At 38.6% G+C, this 17624-nt stretch overlaps 2 protein-coding genes across 2 annotated transcripts in view; both read left to right on the top strand.

Annotated features, from left to right (window-relative positions):
* LOC149781143 (kynurenine/alpha-aminoadipate aminotransferase, mitochondrial-like) overlaps positions 1-11858 on the top strand; it is a 50812-nt gene extending 38954 nt beyond the window's left edge. Inside the window, exons 5-6 of the mRNA XM_089934717.1 lie at positions 8741-8949; positions 11734-11858. Of these exons, the coding sequence (XP_089790843.1) occupies positions 8741-8949; positions 11734-11799 (275 nt within the window). The 3' untranslated portion in view covers positions 11800-11858. The remainder of the gene's footprint in view (positions 1-8740; positions 8950-11733) is intronic.
* Positions 1-17624, top strand: part of LOC149781141 (kynurenine/alpha-aminoadipate aminotransferase, mitochondrial-like) — a 292699-nt gene that overhangs the window by 88105 nt on the left and 186970 nt on the right. The window lies entirely within an intron of this gene.

The raw sequence follows: 17624 nt of genomic DNA, 5'->3' as shown, positions 1-17624 counted from the left end.
ATAAGGTTCTTGTGGGTCCGTTATAGCGAGTGGTGGCGGCCTCTCCCTCCGTTGGTGCGTTGTAGCAACCGCTATTTTCGCAGGAAGTGTTTCCAGAGACTCTTTTGTTTGCTCGGTCTGAGCCGCTATCTTTTCAAGCGCACCGATAACGGGCACAGTTGCGCTTTTTACCGGGGCAAAGAGTTGTTCACTTCCAACAGCAAAATCAGTTTGTAGTTGTTGCCGCGTTTGAAGTTGTTTTCGGACCCTGTCTCGTAACGGTATGAACTTTTTAAGCGCTGCTAGCCGCTCTCTGGCTAGCCGAGTAGTAAGTGATTCGCCTACCATTATTGCAAATTGCTCCGTAATTTCTAATTTCCCTGTGGCAGCCGTTACCACGACCTATCGGGGGGAAAAAAAATGTATACAACGTAAAAATTCACTTCCGTACGCTACATGCCAGGCTCCACGGAGTTTTCGTCTATAATCCTTCTAATGTTTTTGATCTTACTAGAAATCTCCCGCCGTCGTTCAAAAGCCTGTCCGAGTTTTTGTCGTATTTTTTCAACGGTAGTAAACAATCCAATAAATGCATTTACGTCATTGCCATACAGGTTTTCATTGATCGTATATTGTAATCGCTTTATAAAAGAATACTCACGTGGCAAGGTATATCGACCTTTCTTTTGATTGCTCGTTAATAATTTCATAATCGGACAATATTTTTTGGTTATCAAGCTCATCAGATAATACAATTCCTTGATTTTTTAATTTTGAAATTTCAGTTAAAATGTTATTGATGTCTTCGATATTCATATTCTTATAAACATCTTTATTTCTAATATAAAAAAAAAATGTTTTACAAAATGAACTCTAGGCGCATAAAGGTGCTGTTAACATCTTTACTGCCTAGAGAAATATGTGCGTGATTATGGACTCGTATAACATGAAGTTGCCACCGCATCTTCGTGTTAACAGAGAGTATTATGATTGGACGGCACATACATAAAAGACCCGTTTGGCAACCCCGCTGGCGCCCTATGACGTCAGAGAGGCCCATCGGTTACTTAATTAAGGACATCCATCAACAACACATCTTGGAACCCCTTGGGTGCCTTCGCATCCATCTGAGCCCAAGGGAACCCCGAAACATACATCTCCGGGAGGGAGGCCTAGGGTGACAAACGTCATCGTAGACCGCCCAGAAGATATGCTTGGGGGGACATCACTACATGTACTTAATTAAGGATGGATATATTTACAATGAAATGATTGATGGATGATGGGACGGCACAAGACAGCACAAACATAAAACGGCGGGGCGGAACTCTACGGCCGATTCGACCAATCAAAAGCAACCCAATTAAATTAACCCGGTTGCATGATTGTGAACAAAAGACAACCACACGCCCGGGTCAAGAGCGTGGGTTAGTTTTTATTGATCGAATCGGCTTTCGAAAGCCCCAGGCTTATAACGAGTCGTCTTATATATAAGGTGACTAATACAACCGCGTCAGTCACAAGGTGTGTTATTGTATTTTGTTAAATTACTTAAAAAACACTATCAATAGCGTTTAAACAACACTAAATACTTCGATGAAACATAAAACAGAATATTACAGTTGTTTGTAAAGACAATTTATTCCATCAGTTTTCTTTAAAACAGACAATTTATTAATTGTAATAGACTGTAGCATTCACACTGTCGGTAACTTCGTCACTCGGTGATATACCATCACGAGTTATTCCCCTTTGATGTTATATATGAAAATCGAATTCTGTGTCCGGTCTTTTTTGAGATCGCTGTTTTAGTTATATTCTCTGCAACATCTCGAACTGATTTACTACAAATATCGAAGTACCTACCAGCCGCATTCATAGAGTGAAATATTTTTTCTTCGTGCGTTATTGTATCAAACGATTTGACACTCTTTGCTTTTTTTGCGTGTTTCCCTGTTTTACCTTTTTTGTTATTCTGACTTTGAGTAATGGATTGCAGGTTTATAAGAGAATTATTTAGACAATCAGAATCAATGTGATCAATAACGAAACCATCCTCGATTGGCCCCTTAAACGTTTCATATACCACCCTGTGAACAAGATATATTTTTTTCCCAGCACCAAATATCAAATATCCGTGATTATTTTTCCATCCAACTGGTTTTTTTAGTCTGCGGTTTCGAACAACGCCGTCGCGAGATGCCTCGTAATTAACGAGCACAGGATGCGGCTGAAATTCTTGGTTCATTTGTATAATAATACTACTTGTCTAATTCATTATTTGGTTTAATTATAAACCTTTCAATGTAGTCCTGAGGAGTTTTGATGATTTTGTCCTTGACGGAGTCAGCGGTGGGGTCAATGACGGCGTTTTTTATTCACTTGTCATAATAGCGTTTTAGTTCCCTGTATCGTTTGCCGCCACAATTGATACATAATTGTGATTTACCACGCACCCCAACGTGGCAAACCAAGCACGGGAGGGGGCCATTTGAACCATTACGAACGCTTTGTAAATGATACCCGCAGAATTCACCTCTACATGATTTATTGCACGGGGTTGTCGACCCAATCATCAACCATTTGCAGTGATTCATTATACTATATTCTTTCATTTAAATACTTGTTTTAATTATATGGAGGAGGAGTTTGAGAGATTATCAGCAATTAAGCCCTGGAATAATGTTAAGTTCAATCTCGATAGAGCCCTCAAGGACGCACCAAAAGCGTTAATAAACGATAGAACCCTGTTGAATAAAATACGCGATTGTATCAATGAATTCAAGCGTGATGGTGCATCTCATAGTTGGTCAACATTTCGAATTGATGGCGTTGTTGATGCTACCATGAACGACAACCGCGCAGCAACGATAATATCACAACTTGACGGTAAAAAGTATTTCTTCAGAGTAAAATTCATTGTCCGGGTGGAATCAGGTAATTGGATCATACGTGATAAATTTGAACCGGTTCTCAGCGACAAGAAATCAGTCATTGTTAGCCGCGACTCCAAGCCAGGGCTGTTAACCGGAATTGACAGACCATACTATGAACGAGCGTATCCTGAAACAGCAGTTGTCTATGGAATATACCCGTTAAATAAGAAACCTGATATCGGAAAACTAGCGCCGATGAAACAGTCAACGGGGATAAATTGTGTAGCAGAACGAGTAATAGAGCATTTTACAAATGCGTGTCGAGGAAATAAACTGACCGATTTACGACGTAGCAAAATAAACCAATGGGAGGAGACAGTGCGCGCGCGAGGAGCAACCATCAGCGACATAGCGAGATTAGAAACGTCGTTGAGATTTCCAATAACCGTTACAACGATAACCGGTGAAGTATTATACGAATCAAAGTATAAATCAAAGGGAGCCCCAATCAAAATTATTGATCATAACGAACACGCGTGGACGCCCGCGGTCACAATATTTCCACGGGATAGAACAGTAAAGTATATCCCGGGGGAATTCCTGGAAGAGGGCGGTTTTCTCGCGGAGAGGAAACTATTTGATGCCATTGCCTGCTTGTGTAAAATCGACCCTGTATCAGTGTGGTTACTTCGCAGCGCTGAAAACGATGCGGATACCTTTGATCAGTTTGTAAGACCAAACGGTGAATTATATCGCACTGAAGCGTTTCACAACAAGATGAAAAAAACCGCCATGGAATTTGAAGAGCATGATGAACAACTGCTAACAAATTGTTTTACGATTCCATCGGTTGCGGCTCATGTTGCAGCAAGGAAAAATGCGTGGAGACCAACGCGCAAGGAATTTCTACCGGATGTACAATCCAGTTGTTTGGAATACTATCACGGTGGACTATGGAACACTGAATACAACCGCGACGCTATGATTTCCGTTGATATGGTTGCCTGTTATCCAGCGAGTTTTCTCGGGTATGGATCCGCCGCTGAGTACTTTAAACGATTTGGACACCCCAGACATGAAATGACTCGTGTTGCTATTAATGGACCACTGCCTGATTTTGATTTAACCGGATTCGCTCGCATAGTATCATTTGAATTCGCAGCAGGACTTCATCGCTGTTGTTATATTTGGATCGGTAGACACATGGCTGAAAAGAGATGGCTTCCAATAGCGCTGCTACGGTTTATGATTGATTGTAGCATGCTTGTATCGTTGATTGTCAGTGACGCGATTATATCATACCGGGCGCAGACTGAAGTCTGGTTACCAGAACCAGAGCGTCTAGATAGCATAATTGACGAATCCAGAAAACACATTGATGCCGACGAGGAATATATCATCGAATGGTCCAAAAAGATATTCAACCAACGAAACCGCGAGGCAAAAGATCTCGGTAGAAGAATAATTGGTAAGTTCACACAAGGTGGAAAAAACTGCGACTACAAACGATATTGATCACGGCTGATTATAGATGACGCAGAATATGATTTCGTAATCAAGGACGCAGTGGCAAAAAATAGATACGTGAACTGCAAAACAGCTTTCTTGTCCAATGGAACAAGGTTGGGTACAGTTGTTACCTACAGCGATGGAGACAGCCCGGCATGTCCACATTTGAGGGCGTCTATGCTGGGTTACGCCGCTATCAATTTATTCTCGATGGTAAATAGATTTCCCGACACCGCGGTTAGAGTTGCGATTGATTCATTTTACATAGACGTAAAGTATAAGGGAAACATAGGCGAGTTTACTAGTCCGGACGAGAGTTGGGGTATATGGAGAATTAAAAATGAAATACGACGCGATTATTCTCCGTCAGCAGATGATGTCACCGTTGAAAATAATTACTTACGCGGTGATAATCTATTAGAATGGTCTAATGCACCACCGTGTTCTGATCCAATTTGTAGATATAAAACAGTTTATTTAAGCGGCTGTGGCGGGTCAGGAAAGATGACTCGGGCAATTGAATTATTTCGAACGCGGGCAAGTATAATCGTGCTTACACCGACCCATAGACTAGCGCGAGAGATAAAACAACGAAATGTTGACGCCGTTACTTATCACAGCTTTTTTCGATACAGCGGCGGTGAGTGGACTCCTGATCGAATGGGGGAAAAATTTATTCCTGAGGTTATCATCTGGGATGAGATATGTACTGTTTCGTTAGATGTTTTACAAATGTTTCTTGAGTGGTTGCTGCGCGCGAATACAGCGGTGATAATGTGCGGCGATCATGGCCAACCACCACCATTTGTCGGCGAGGGTCCACATGATTGGTTAAAGGGTTTTGTGGACTATTATGAAGAAACCGATACTGATTACCGAGCACTTGATGAACAACTGCGCGAGGTTAAAAAATTAATCAGATTACAGCCGGATAGAGTTCAATGTGAAATAATCCGCGAGGTGATTCCGGAAACGCCGTTAAATGAATTCTGGGAAACATGGAGACCAAACGATTTGATTGTAGCGAGTAGAAAGATAGTCAGAGACACACTTCAGCAAAAGTTGTTTACGTTGCATAAGGAAAAGTTTCCAACGCGCCCAGTGCCGTTATGTTATAGACCCGCGGACACACGGCGGCAGAACATTGAAGTTGAAATCCCGGGCCCGACAGCGTCAGGGACAAAAAAACAAATTCTTGTGCTGAATGATATTGTGCTCGTTGATATCAGGGTCGTCGAGGACGCGCTACGTGCTGATAAATCCCCGTGGACGCTAGGATACGCAACGACAATACATTCCTCGCAGGGATTAACCATCACGGACACAATTGTTTGGATGGTTGATAATCGCATCGAATGGTCAAATCTAGTCTATCTTGCAGTGTCCAGAGTACGGAGGATAAATCAGCTTCGAAGAATTGTTATTGACAAAGCCAGTGACAACGATGACATTATTGATGCAAGCGTCATTGATAGAAAACTCTCGGGTTACCGCCAACAGGATAAAAAAAAAACAAAAAAACAGCGGCGTTTTGATGTTGATGCCGAATTAATAATTGCGTTACGACAACAACAGAATAATCACTGCGCGAGTTGCAATTGTGTAATGCGCTGGCGTTATTCGGATAAAGACGCTCGCCAATTTACCGTGGACAGGATCGATAACAGTCTCGGTCATATCCGTGGTAATGTGAGGTTGACCTGTCTTGAGTGCAATAGACGCAACGGCGCTAGTTAAGGCCACGTGGGGGCAATTGAGTATCGTCAGGTATCACTTGTAGTTGCTCGCGTGTAAACCCCCGCTGTGGGGCAGTTGAATCCAGTCTATAGATCGGTGGTCTACCAGTTGATCGTGTTATCGTTGATATGTTATGTGTGGTAACACTCCAAATAGGATCAGTAGCTCTTTTTTTACCGCCTTCAAGCTCTCCTGGTTCATACAGATATCTAACAGTGACATCGCCGAGAATCGGCTTGGAAACGCTATCTATTTTTGATCTTCCGGGTATATACTTTTTTGTAATCGCGTCGCTGGGCTTCATGTTGATTGCTCGGGTAATCTCGTTATTTAACGCTGCAATTACGCCTGGCAACCTTTTGACCCATTCACGAGATCATTTTTCTTGGATGAATTCCTTCGCGTATTGATACCCAAATAACCGTTCAGCAAGAGTCCGATTGAATCGTTCAACAATTGCCTGATCACGATGTAGCGCAGTATGACCTCGTCGTATCGCGACGCTATGATGTTTCAGCGTTGATAAAACAGCGCCGCGAAATTCACTACCAGGATCAACTTGTAATAGATTTGGCCAGCGCAGAGGACCCCTTCGGTAAATCCGCTCAAACGCATCGGCTACTTCAGTTGCTGACTTTGTTTTTAACGGCTCCGCTTGTTTGTATCGACTCGCAACATCAACTACGGTTAGCGCGTATTTGTAACCGTTGTCATGCGGCAGAAATAGTATATCAGCCTGATGAACTTCATTAGGTACGCTGACATCAAAGCGCGAAAAGTTGATTTGTTTAGGCGGTGGTAGATAAATTTGCCATATAGCCTGTTTGGATAACCAATTAGCCGCAACGGCCTTTGTTACCTTTGCAGCGCTTGCGAGTTTACCAATTGCGGCCTTCCCCTTCCAGTATCCTCTCGGAGAATAATAGATGGATTCCATGTTGTTATTATAAACGCTAGCGTTTTCAATTACCAGCGCGAGAAGCTCCGCTTCCAATCATTAATTTACCTTTCATAGCCGATTTTACCAACCATGAAGCCAATTTTTCTTTGAATGATTTATCAGGAATAGCATTTAACGCGTGAATTAATTTTACATCCGCGATATGACGCTGTTGCAGATCGCTACTTTTGTAGTAAGCAACATCATGAGCATGACACGCCTTATCGATAGCGTTTATTGGATACTCACCGGGTTTGGGCTGATTTTGATCATCGAGTCTGATATTTAATCGTGTTCCGGGGCCACAGTAGCTATATCCTGGGAGGTGCTTTTCTCCTGGATACTTTGCCCACGGTGTTCCGGGGAGTTTTGATAACTTGGCTGCAATATCACCTCCTCGCTTTTTTTTAAAGCATCCCCGGGTCTAATAGAAATAAATCTAAATTTCTTTGTACCGCATCGTGCACACTTGCCAGTAAGTGCCGATCTGTTATTTCTCGTTGTAACGGTTGTCATATCATTTGTGCCAGTACGCACTCTACACTTCACACAATATAAATCCATAATTTATGTATAGAGATATGAATATAATTGATTTTTCGGCGACTAAAACAAGAGAACCAGTTAAGCATGTTGCAGCGTTACCAAACTCGATCCGGATGATTATCATCGGACCATCTGGATCCGGCAAGACGCAATTGTTACTCAATTTAATAATGAGATGGATGAAGTGGGATAAGTTGTATTTAATCGCCCCTAGCGTGGATGATCAACGATGCTACGAGGTGTTGAAAGATTTTAACGAGAATGCATCAGCGATCGCTGAAAAAAATGTTATTGAGTTTATTACAGATATCAATGATGCACCAGGTATTGATGATATTGATGGCGACGTTAACAATCTAGTCGTGTACGATGATGTTATGTTAGACAATCAAAAAATCCCAGCTAGGATATTTTCCAGAGGCAGGCATAAAAACACCGACGTGATATATGTCACTCAACGATACACTCAGATTCCAAAAGTAATCAGAGACAACTGTAATATTCTTGCTGTATTCAACGGCGTTGATACACACACGCTACGAAATATTTGGCAGACATGGTGCGGCGGTGACATGGACTTTAATGGTTTTCGAAACTTTTTTAGTGATGCTCAGTCGACCCCACATGGATTTGTAACGATAAATTTACATGATCCTCGGACACGATATCGTATCGGACTTGACCAAATATTCGGTTAGTTGTAAATAATTTTCATTGTAAATAGCCCCTTAGCAGCGGGGGGGGGGGGGGGGGGGGGCAATGACATCGACGCGGTCGTCGCGCTTTTTTACCGGACGCTGACGACGCTGGGATCGGCGCGCAGAAAGTATTAATTAAACCAAATGACGATTGGACGACCCCCCCCCCCCCCGACGACGACGTCGTTTTTTTTTTACCGGGCGCTGACGACACCGGATCCGCTTAGTGCAGAAAGTATTAATTAAACCAAATGTCGATTGGACAAAATGTCCGATTCGCCCCCCCCCCCGCTGCTACTACATCTGCTTAAAATATCTAACCTGACCTACTTCTCCTGCCACCCATTTCTAAATTAATTTCAAGTTTTTTTTGTTTTGTTTTGTTTTGAAACCAAATAATAGGTTAAATGTATAGGAGCTGTTTGAAAATATAATCCTTGTTGCTTCACTGGTAGGTCTGGCTGAATGGAAGGTGCCGAGCGGAGGGATGTTTCTCTGGATTAAGGTCAAGGTCACGAATGATTCATACAGGATTGTTACTGAGAAACTGAGAAACAGAAAAATTCTCATGGTGCCAGGTGTCGCCTTTAAGATCAGTTCGAAAATACCCTCTGCACACATCCGGGTTGCATATTCTTCTGCATCCGAAGAGCAACTGGATAAGGTAATATTTAGGTTCGTGGTTAGTCTAAACTGAGTTCCACAGGTTTACTTTTATTCGGTTCTTGTTACTGCCAGTGGAGTCTTAGTTTCGTGCAACTAGACCATTCGCTAAAGTCTGTGAGATAATAGTCCGATAATGTTATATCAAATGACAAACGATCAAAACGAGCCTTACCACAAATATGGTAAAGTTGCTTATTGCCTGCTAAATTAATCAGAATTTGTTTATTACATACATGGACAGCTTGTTCAAGTAATTCAAGTTGTCCCTTCTGCGCGAATATCTTGCACCTTTTCAGACTTTTATAATAAATCACATGAAACTTGCACGAATTATCGGTTTGGCCTAAAACATTCTATAAGTATGCTGACACGTATTGCTTATGCACAAATAGTCCCGATGGCCGTTACGGCGCAGATGTTGTATTTTCGGACATAAGGTAAAATAAAAGATTTTTAAAAAATAATTAACAACATCAACTGGCAACAATGAATTGTCATCTGCTTAACCGGACACACTGCTTGGATGGGTAGATCTCTTGCAGTTGAACAAGACCGAATAAAAGTAAGCCAGTTGATCCCAAAAGAAGCTAATTGATGATGCGTGTGTATGTCTGTATGTGTGTGCAGGTGGATGGGTGTAAATTTTGTTGAAGAGAGTTCACATATTGATAGATTAACATACAGATATACAAACGGACAAAGAAATGCTGATGAAACACATTGTTTCGATTTGTTCCCTATATAGTATTCAAACTGCCTAGAAATATAAAGATTTGTTTGGTATATTATTTGTATAGTAATGCCCTTCCATCTCATACAGAAGACAAAATGTTTTAACTGTAATGAAAGCCTTACAATTTACAAACGTATACTACGTTATAGATAGCTGCTTGTCTAAAAATACTCTGAGACTAGACCTTTCCGGTAAATATCAATAATCGGTGATCTTTCCCGATCTTTAACCAATTCTGATTTGATGGTTGTATAGTATTTTGAAAGAGGGAACTCAGACATTTGCGACTTCTTCTAGGGATTTGGAGATCCAGAAAGACTAATTCCAATGCGTCCTCTTTAATGTCTTCAGGTGACTGATTGAAACAAGCATTTTTATTCCGGGATGAGCCTGGTGTTTTTCCTAGCTGAGAAGGTCGTGGCCTTCTCAAATAAGTACAGTTTATATAACACGTTTGGTTTTATATTTAAAGATTTTGCTATTTTTTTTTGCCTTTATCTTAGTTTTTGTTATCCTTTTTGGGATACGTCAAGTTACTCCGCACTGTATATCCTCGGTTGTGCTGATGTACCTCTAAACTCACTACTAAGTTTTCGCTGTATAACATATTCAAATCAAATTGGTTATATCCAGGACATTGTTGGACCAATTTTTGTGAGGTCATGAGATATGTGTCCAATGTATTACACATAACTAAACGTCTTCGAAATTGATATTGAAATTAGTGTGAAAAAGCACATTGGATAGATGATTTGACCAAGGTGTACATGTACTATGCCATTTTACACGACTAGACTGGTACTAAGATCTTTTATAAAGCAGCAAAAAAGTAAACCCCAAAACAAAATGACAAAGTCCATCCAAAGTGCATGTCAGGAGAAAAAAAATAAGATTGCAGTCATTTTCGAGGAAGACCACATTAATGTTCGTCGGATAGTGCAGTTGCAATGGGTAGAACTGTCTTATGTATATATTATAAGTCTGGCTGAATGGAAGGTGCCTAGAGGAGGATGTTTTCCTGGATTAAGGTCAAGGTCACGAATGATTCATTCAGGATACTATATGACTATAGCATGTGCTTAACATTTCTGCATGACGGTATGTTGTACTTTAGCTTACTAAAATAATCATTTAAATACGTAACAAAGATGTTGCATCAGTTATTCATTAAGACGATAACCCATTTTAAGTCCTGAAGGTGCAAAAGAAATCTAGCTCTTAAAATATATGACAGATAGAACATAGCACATGCTATAGTCATATAGTATCCTGAATGAATCATTCGTGACCTTGACCTTTTTCTTAATCAGAATATGCAAGGCCAATAGGGATTTAAAAAGCAAATAATTAATTTCTGGTTTAGATCATTCTGTGGGAATCTATTTATGCTCAGAGTTTTCAGTTGTGTTATTAAAATCTAATATGATATGAGAGGAATTATTTATTTAAAATATTCATTGGAATTACTAATGTGCTCATTGACTTTATGATTAATACATTACTGTGATTTTTTGTGAACTCAGTCAAGGACATTCTGGACTGCATCCTTGTGGTATGTTAGAACAGTTAAGGCTATTGGAATTCATTCGGCATATTCTATATTTTGGACCTGTAATAGGACATTGACAAGTATTTGGAATTGATTTCACTATATTGTAAATGTCATTAAAAATTTTTATATTTCATTGTTTGGAAATAAATTGCTTGTTGATTTTACTTAGACCGTTGGTCATCTTCTATCTGTCATACATTTTAAGAGCTAGATTTCGTTTGCACCTTCAGGACTTAAACTGGGTTATCGTCTTAATGAGTAACTGATGCAACATCTTAGTTACGTATTTAAATGACTATTTTAGTAATGTGTTAGGGCTTCAAAACGAGGCGTGAATTTAATTGCATGTAGGCAGAGATTTCGGAAGAAAATGTCAAGCTCTAATTAAAGATGAAAAAGGCGTTTAATCCCATTATCATTGTGACCTTAAATATGAATGAAAACATGTTTTTGAAACAGCAGCACACTTAAATTATGCTGACACACTCTTTTTTCAGGCCTTTGGGGTTCTTGCAGAGGAACTTAGAAAACTGGCAACGAACGCTGGAATACCTCAAGACTAGATTTCGAAATAAGAAAACTGGGTAAAGACCCTTTCAGTTTTTAAATGGATAATTTTTTTGAGAATATATTCCAGTCATATGGGCCTTATTATGTAGACATAAATAAATAATGAATTTAATGTACATCCAAGTATGTCTGTCTCGATAATAAATAGAAATTTCATTACTTTGGGAGTGATCATTTATATATTATTCTGTTTTAAATCTGCGTATAAGATAATTATGATGCAGAAACAAATAAACGTGTTAAAACAGATAGGCTGACAGATACATACATACATACAGACAGACATACATACATACATACATACATACATACATACATTTGTTTTACATCTGTGTGGTTCCAGGATTGGTTATCAACCGTGATCTATGCAATAATTGTTGCCTCTCATTATCGATCTGTAATTCGTAATTGATCCCACTATCGATCTGTATTCGTAATTATCTCATTATCGATCTGTAATTCGTAATTATTCCATTATCGATCGTTAATTCGTACCTTTCACCATTGCCTCCTTCCTTTCATTGTTTTCCACCCGATTTACCGTCGAGAGTATGTCAAAGAATAGATTAGAATGTATAGAATATTCGACTTGTTTTTTTTTAAAAAATGTTTGATTCAATAAATTTATCAGTTCCATCGCTGCCCACTATTATAATCAGAATACTCAAACTGTATTTAAATGCTGGTGTGTTCTTTGACTATTTGGCAGGACAAGTATAATATTTGTCTATGTGGTATGTAGATATTTCTTCTCTTCCCATCATAGTATCGTTCTTGTATCGTGCAGCCAATAAACTCTACAACGTCTTCCTTGTCTTTGGCTTGATTAAGATTAATGCAACTATTCACTTATATAATTTTCACCTGGAATGCCAAGGAAATTATTGGCTTGAGTTTAAGAGATCTTTTCCATCGCAAATTCAACTAAAAAATAAAAAATAAAAAATTGGCCTTGACATAATATTTGTAGCGTGTATATAATTTTCAGGAAGTTTATACAAAGTGTCAATGTTGAAAATGCTGAAAATGTAGTCGGTTCTGGCAAAGTGATATATATAACTCGACTCGCGAAACTGAGACAGTAGCCATTTAATTTCATCAGGTACACGATTCACCTCTAGGATTCGATTTAACAGAGGAAAGTGAGCAGCCAACTATTTATTACTTTTGGAGTGAAACCTCAAACTAATATTTACCGTTGACTTCAGGAGAATACAATTTGCAGACGAAATCGAGTCGGCACTTGTCACGTGGCTTTGGCTGTAGTCAATTCCAATGAATACGCAAATTATTACTGATTCATCATTATTTGATTGAATATCAATTTTCCCGGGGTGGGTGGGTGGTGAACTAGATCACGAATTTAAATTTCTAAAGGAAACAAACATTGAGCTACAGCCACTCCTACTACATGTAATGGTAATGCAAATCTCAAATTTTGGTTTTTTAAACAACTAAATGTATAAGCTGAGAGTCTCTGTGTAAGTGAATTTAGAACTCCTTGTGTTAGATTTTAGTTACAGAACTCATATTCTTGTTAATAGTTTTTCAATCACTTATGATACTAAAATAATAATAATAATAATAATAATAATAATAATAATAATAATATTGATAATAAAAATAATAATATTAATAATAATAATTATTGTTATTGTTATTCTTATTATTATTATTAGTAGTAGTAGTAGTAGTAGTACCACCACTCTTACTATTATCATTGCTTTATCTTTTTCGCGGCGTGGGAGAAGGGTCTAGAAATTCATTTGTGTTATGCAAGTGTAGTACAGTACGATTGCTGATTGGTGATGTAATCACACACATTCAAATGTATTACATACAGTACGACTGCTAATTGGTGATGTAATCACACACATCCAAGTGTGTTACAATACGATTGCTGATTGGTGATATAATTGCACACATTCAAGTCTTTATCGATACTATTGTCAATTTATGATGCTAATCACACACATTTTCAGATATCTTGACAAGTATCAACTCCTCCATAGATCACAATCAGGTTTTCGAAAGAATCATTCATGTCAGACAGCAGTGACAAAACTTATAGACCAATGGCTACTAGCAGTAGAATAAGGTGAACTTACTGGTGCAATCTTCATTGATTTAAAAAAAAAGCATTCGATTTGGTTGACTATTCGGTGTTCATTAAAAAACTTTCAGCCTACAGGTTTTCTCCCAACTCAGTTGCCTGGTTCACGTCGTATCTTACAAACAGACACCAGGTTGTTTGCAAGGGTAAACATATATCCGAACCAAATCATATCTTAAGTGGTGTTCCTCAAGGATCTATATTAGGGCCTCTTCTTTTTCTACTATTTATCAATGACCTAACCTTGTATCCAGCGCACGCAAACACAGATCTTTTCGCTGACGATTCGACATTGCATCTATCTGATAAATCTCCAGACTCCATTAAAATAAACTTCAAAACGACCTCAACAATATATCAGTTTGGTGTTATCAAAACAAAATGCATATTAACATCTCTAAAACGAAATGTATGACAATTGGAACAAGGCAGCGTCTATCTACTAGCATGGATTTACTTCTAACTCAAAATGGCTTAGACGTATCTATTATCAAAAATAAAAAACTTCTTGGTATCTACATTGATCAACACCTCAGCTGGAATGCTCATATCGATCACTTATGTGCATTGTTAGTCAAAAGAATAACTCTATTAATATTGCTTTCAAAATTTCTACCTCCACAATCACTAGAAATGTATTTTTCGGGTTATATACTACCACTGATAGATTACGGCTGTACCATATGGGGAAACACATCAAATTATAATCTGTCCAGAATTGATAGACTCCAGAAAAGGGCAGCCCGAATAATACTGAAACTTCCTGTTATGACTCCCTCAAATGTTTTGTTTTCACGTCTGAAATGGCTACCTATACAAAAACGTATTCTCTATTTTAAAGGAATCATGACATACAAGTCTTTAAACGGTCTTTCTCCTGATTATATCTCTAACATAATTGAACTAAGATCATCAAATACTGAGCGTAATCTCCGATCGACGACAAACAACGATCTCCAGATTCCTTGGTCGAAAACCAATCATTACAAAAGCTAATGTTCTGTATCAGCACCTACTGTATGGAATTCCTTACCAATGAAGATACGTAATTCAACATACCTTGCTTCTTTTAAATTATCATTAAAGAAATTCTTTCTAGACCAGCTGGAATGATATATTAAAAGCTCTGAATAGAAAACATTAAAATCATATCCATAATTGATATATATTTGTATGTTTCCCAGTATAGTCACACATAGTCATTCATGTCAAATATGTACGAATAAGCGTGCGACAATATATGGTTATGTGAACGAACTTCTATTTTTATTATTTTATTATAAAAACTGAGGACCACATGGCAGATGGGTCAGCCATGACCAAATGTGTTATCCTCGTTAAAGATAGTTTATTATTATTATTGTTATTATTATTCAAGTGTATTACCATGCGATTGCTGATTTAATCACACACATTCAAGTGTATTACAATACGATTGCTGATTGGTGAGGTAATCACACTCATTGAAATCTATTACAATACGATTGCTGATTGGTGATGTAATCACACTCATTTAAGTTTATTACAATACGATTGCTGATTGGTGATGTAATCACACTCATTCAAGTTTATTGCAATACGATTGCTGATTGGTGATGTAATCACACTCATTGAAGTTTATTACAATACGATTGCTGATTGGTGATGTAATCAGACTCATTGAAATATATTACAATACGATTGCTAATTGGTGATGTAATCACACTCATTTAAGTTTATTACAATACGATTGCTGATTGGTGATGTAATCACACGCATTCAAGTTTATTGCAATACGATTGCTGATTGGCGATGTAATCACACTCATTTAAGTTTATTACAATACGATTGCTGATTGGTGATGTAATCACATTCATTTAAGTGTATTACAATACGATTGCTGATTGGTGATGTAATCACACTCATTCAAGTTTATTGCAATACGATTGCTGATTGGTGATGTAATCACACGCATTCAAGTTTATTGCAATACGATTGCTGATTGGCGATGTAATCACACTCATTGAAGTTTATTACAATACGATTGCTGACTGGCGATGTAATCACACTCATTGAAATTTATTACAATACGATTGCTGATTGGCGATGTAATCACACTCATTGAAATTTATTACAATACGATTGCTGATTGGTAATGTAAACACACTCATTTAAGTTTATTACAATACGATTGCTGATTGGTGATGTAATCACATACATTCAAGTTTCAGCTGCAAAGAACTTTTCGAAATTACTAACAAGCTAATGTCAAGGAACAAATCAACACTACTTCCAACTACCTTCTCTCCAGTCGACCTTTCTGACATGTTTGCAAATTTCATCCGTGACAATGTACAAACCATTATAAAGAAGCTTGAAACCACAATTTCACTTGACTCGTCGTCACCATACAGTTGGGATACAGAATTTGAGCGGCAACCATTAGCAGCATTTGAACCTGACTCTCTGGATGTCGTGCGTACAATCCTAAGAGTGCACTTAAGTCATGTGAACTTGATCCAATTCCAACATCACTGCTGCGTGGTTGCTTAGATGCAGTATTGCCTTCACAAAACTGATGTTATTAATAACTATCTCTCATCCGGGGAATTCCCATCATTTTTCAAAACTGCCATTGTAAAGCATCTGCTGAAGAAACCAACACTAGACCATAACGATTTAAAGAACTACCGCCCAGTTGCTAATCCCCCAGTCATATAAAAAATCTTAGAAAAGGTTATTCTATCCCAGCTTGTATCTCATCTGAATTCAAACAGTCTTTTTACCAATGCACAATCCACATAACGCTCTTGCGACAGTACTGAAACCACTCTTCTAAAAGTAGTTAATGACATTCTCTCTGCTTTGGATAGCGGAAATATTACAGTCCTCGCCCTCCTTGATTTGTCTCCAACATTTGACACAATAGACCATGCTATATTACTTCACCGTTTCCAGCATGTATTTGATATTCATGATACAGTCTTACTGTGGTTCAAGTCCTACTTGGTCAACAGGACACATATTTTTTCTGCAAATGGAATAAACTCCAGCCCAGTTGATCTATGTTGTGGTGTTCCACAGGCGTATGTTCTTGGACCTGTTCTCTTCATTATATACACTCAGCCGCTCTCACGTGTCATAGATCATCATTCAGTGTCTCACCAACTGTACGCTGATGACACCCAAATATACAAATCTAACTACCCAACTGAAGTTGATGCTACCATCCAAGGTGTAGAGATGTGCATTTCTGATGTGAAATCATGGATGACATGTAACAAGCTGCTGATGAATGATGATATAACTGAGGTCATTCTGATCACAACAAAAAGACTTTCCCATTCACATCCTTTACCTCAAACAATAAATATCAGCAACATCAAAATTAAATTCACACAGTCAGTACGAAACATATGTGTTACTCTGGACAGTACTCTCACAATGCACCAACATGTCATGAACATGTGCAAGGCTGCATATCTTGAGGTGAAACGGTCCATTCGCAAATATCTTTCAGTTGATGCAACTAAAACACTTGTGTGTTCATTAGTACTTTCAAGACTGGACTATTGTAACTCGATTATGTCTGGTTCATCTCAGTATCTACTCCACAAACTTCTAAAAGTTCAAAACACAGCTGTTCGGATCATACTTAGAGTACCACGATCAGAGCACACATACCCGCTGCTCTGTACCTACTCTGGCTATCCATTCGATCCAGAA

The sequence above is a fragment of the Sinohyriopsis cumingii genome, chromosome 15 (genome assembly GCF_028554795.1).
Source record: "Sinohyriopsis cumingii isolate HCF-2022 chromosome 15, ASM2855479v2, whole genome shotgun sequence".
In the NCBI taxonomy this organism is placed as follows: Eukaryota; Metazoa; Mollusca; class Bivalvia; order Unionida; family Unionidae; genus Sinohyriopsis; species Sinohyriopsis cumingii.
The sequence above is the reverse complement of the archived record's forward strand: the minus strand, read 5'-3'. Positions and strand labels throughout refer to the sequence as shown.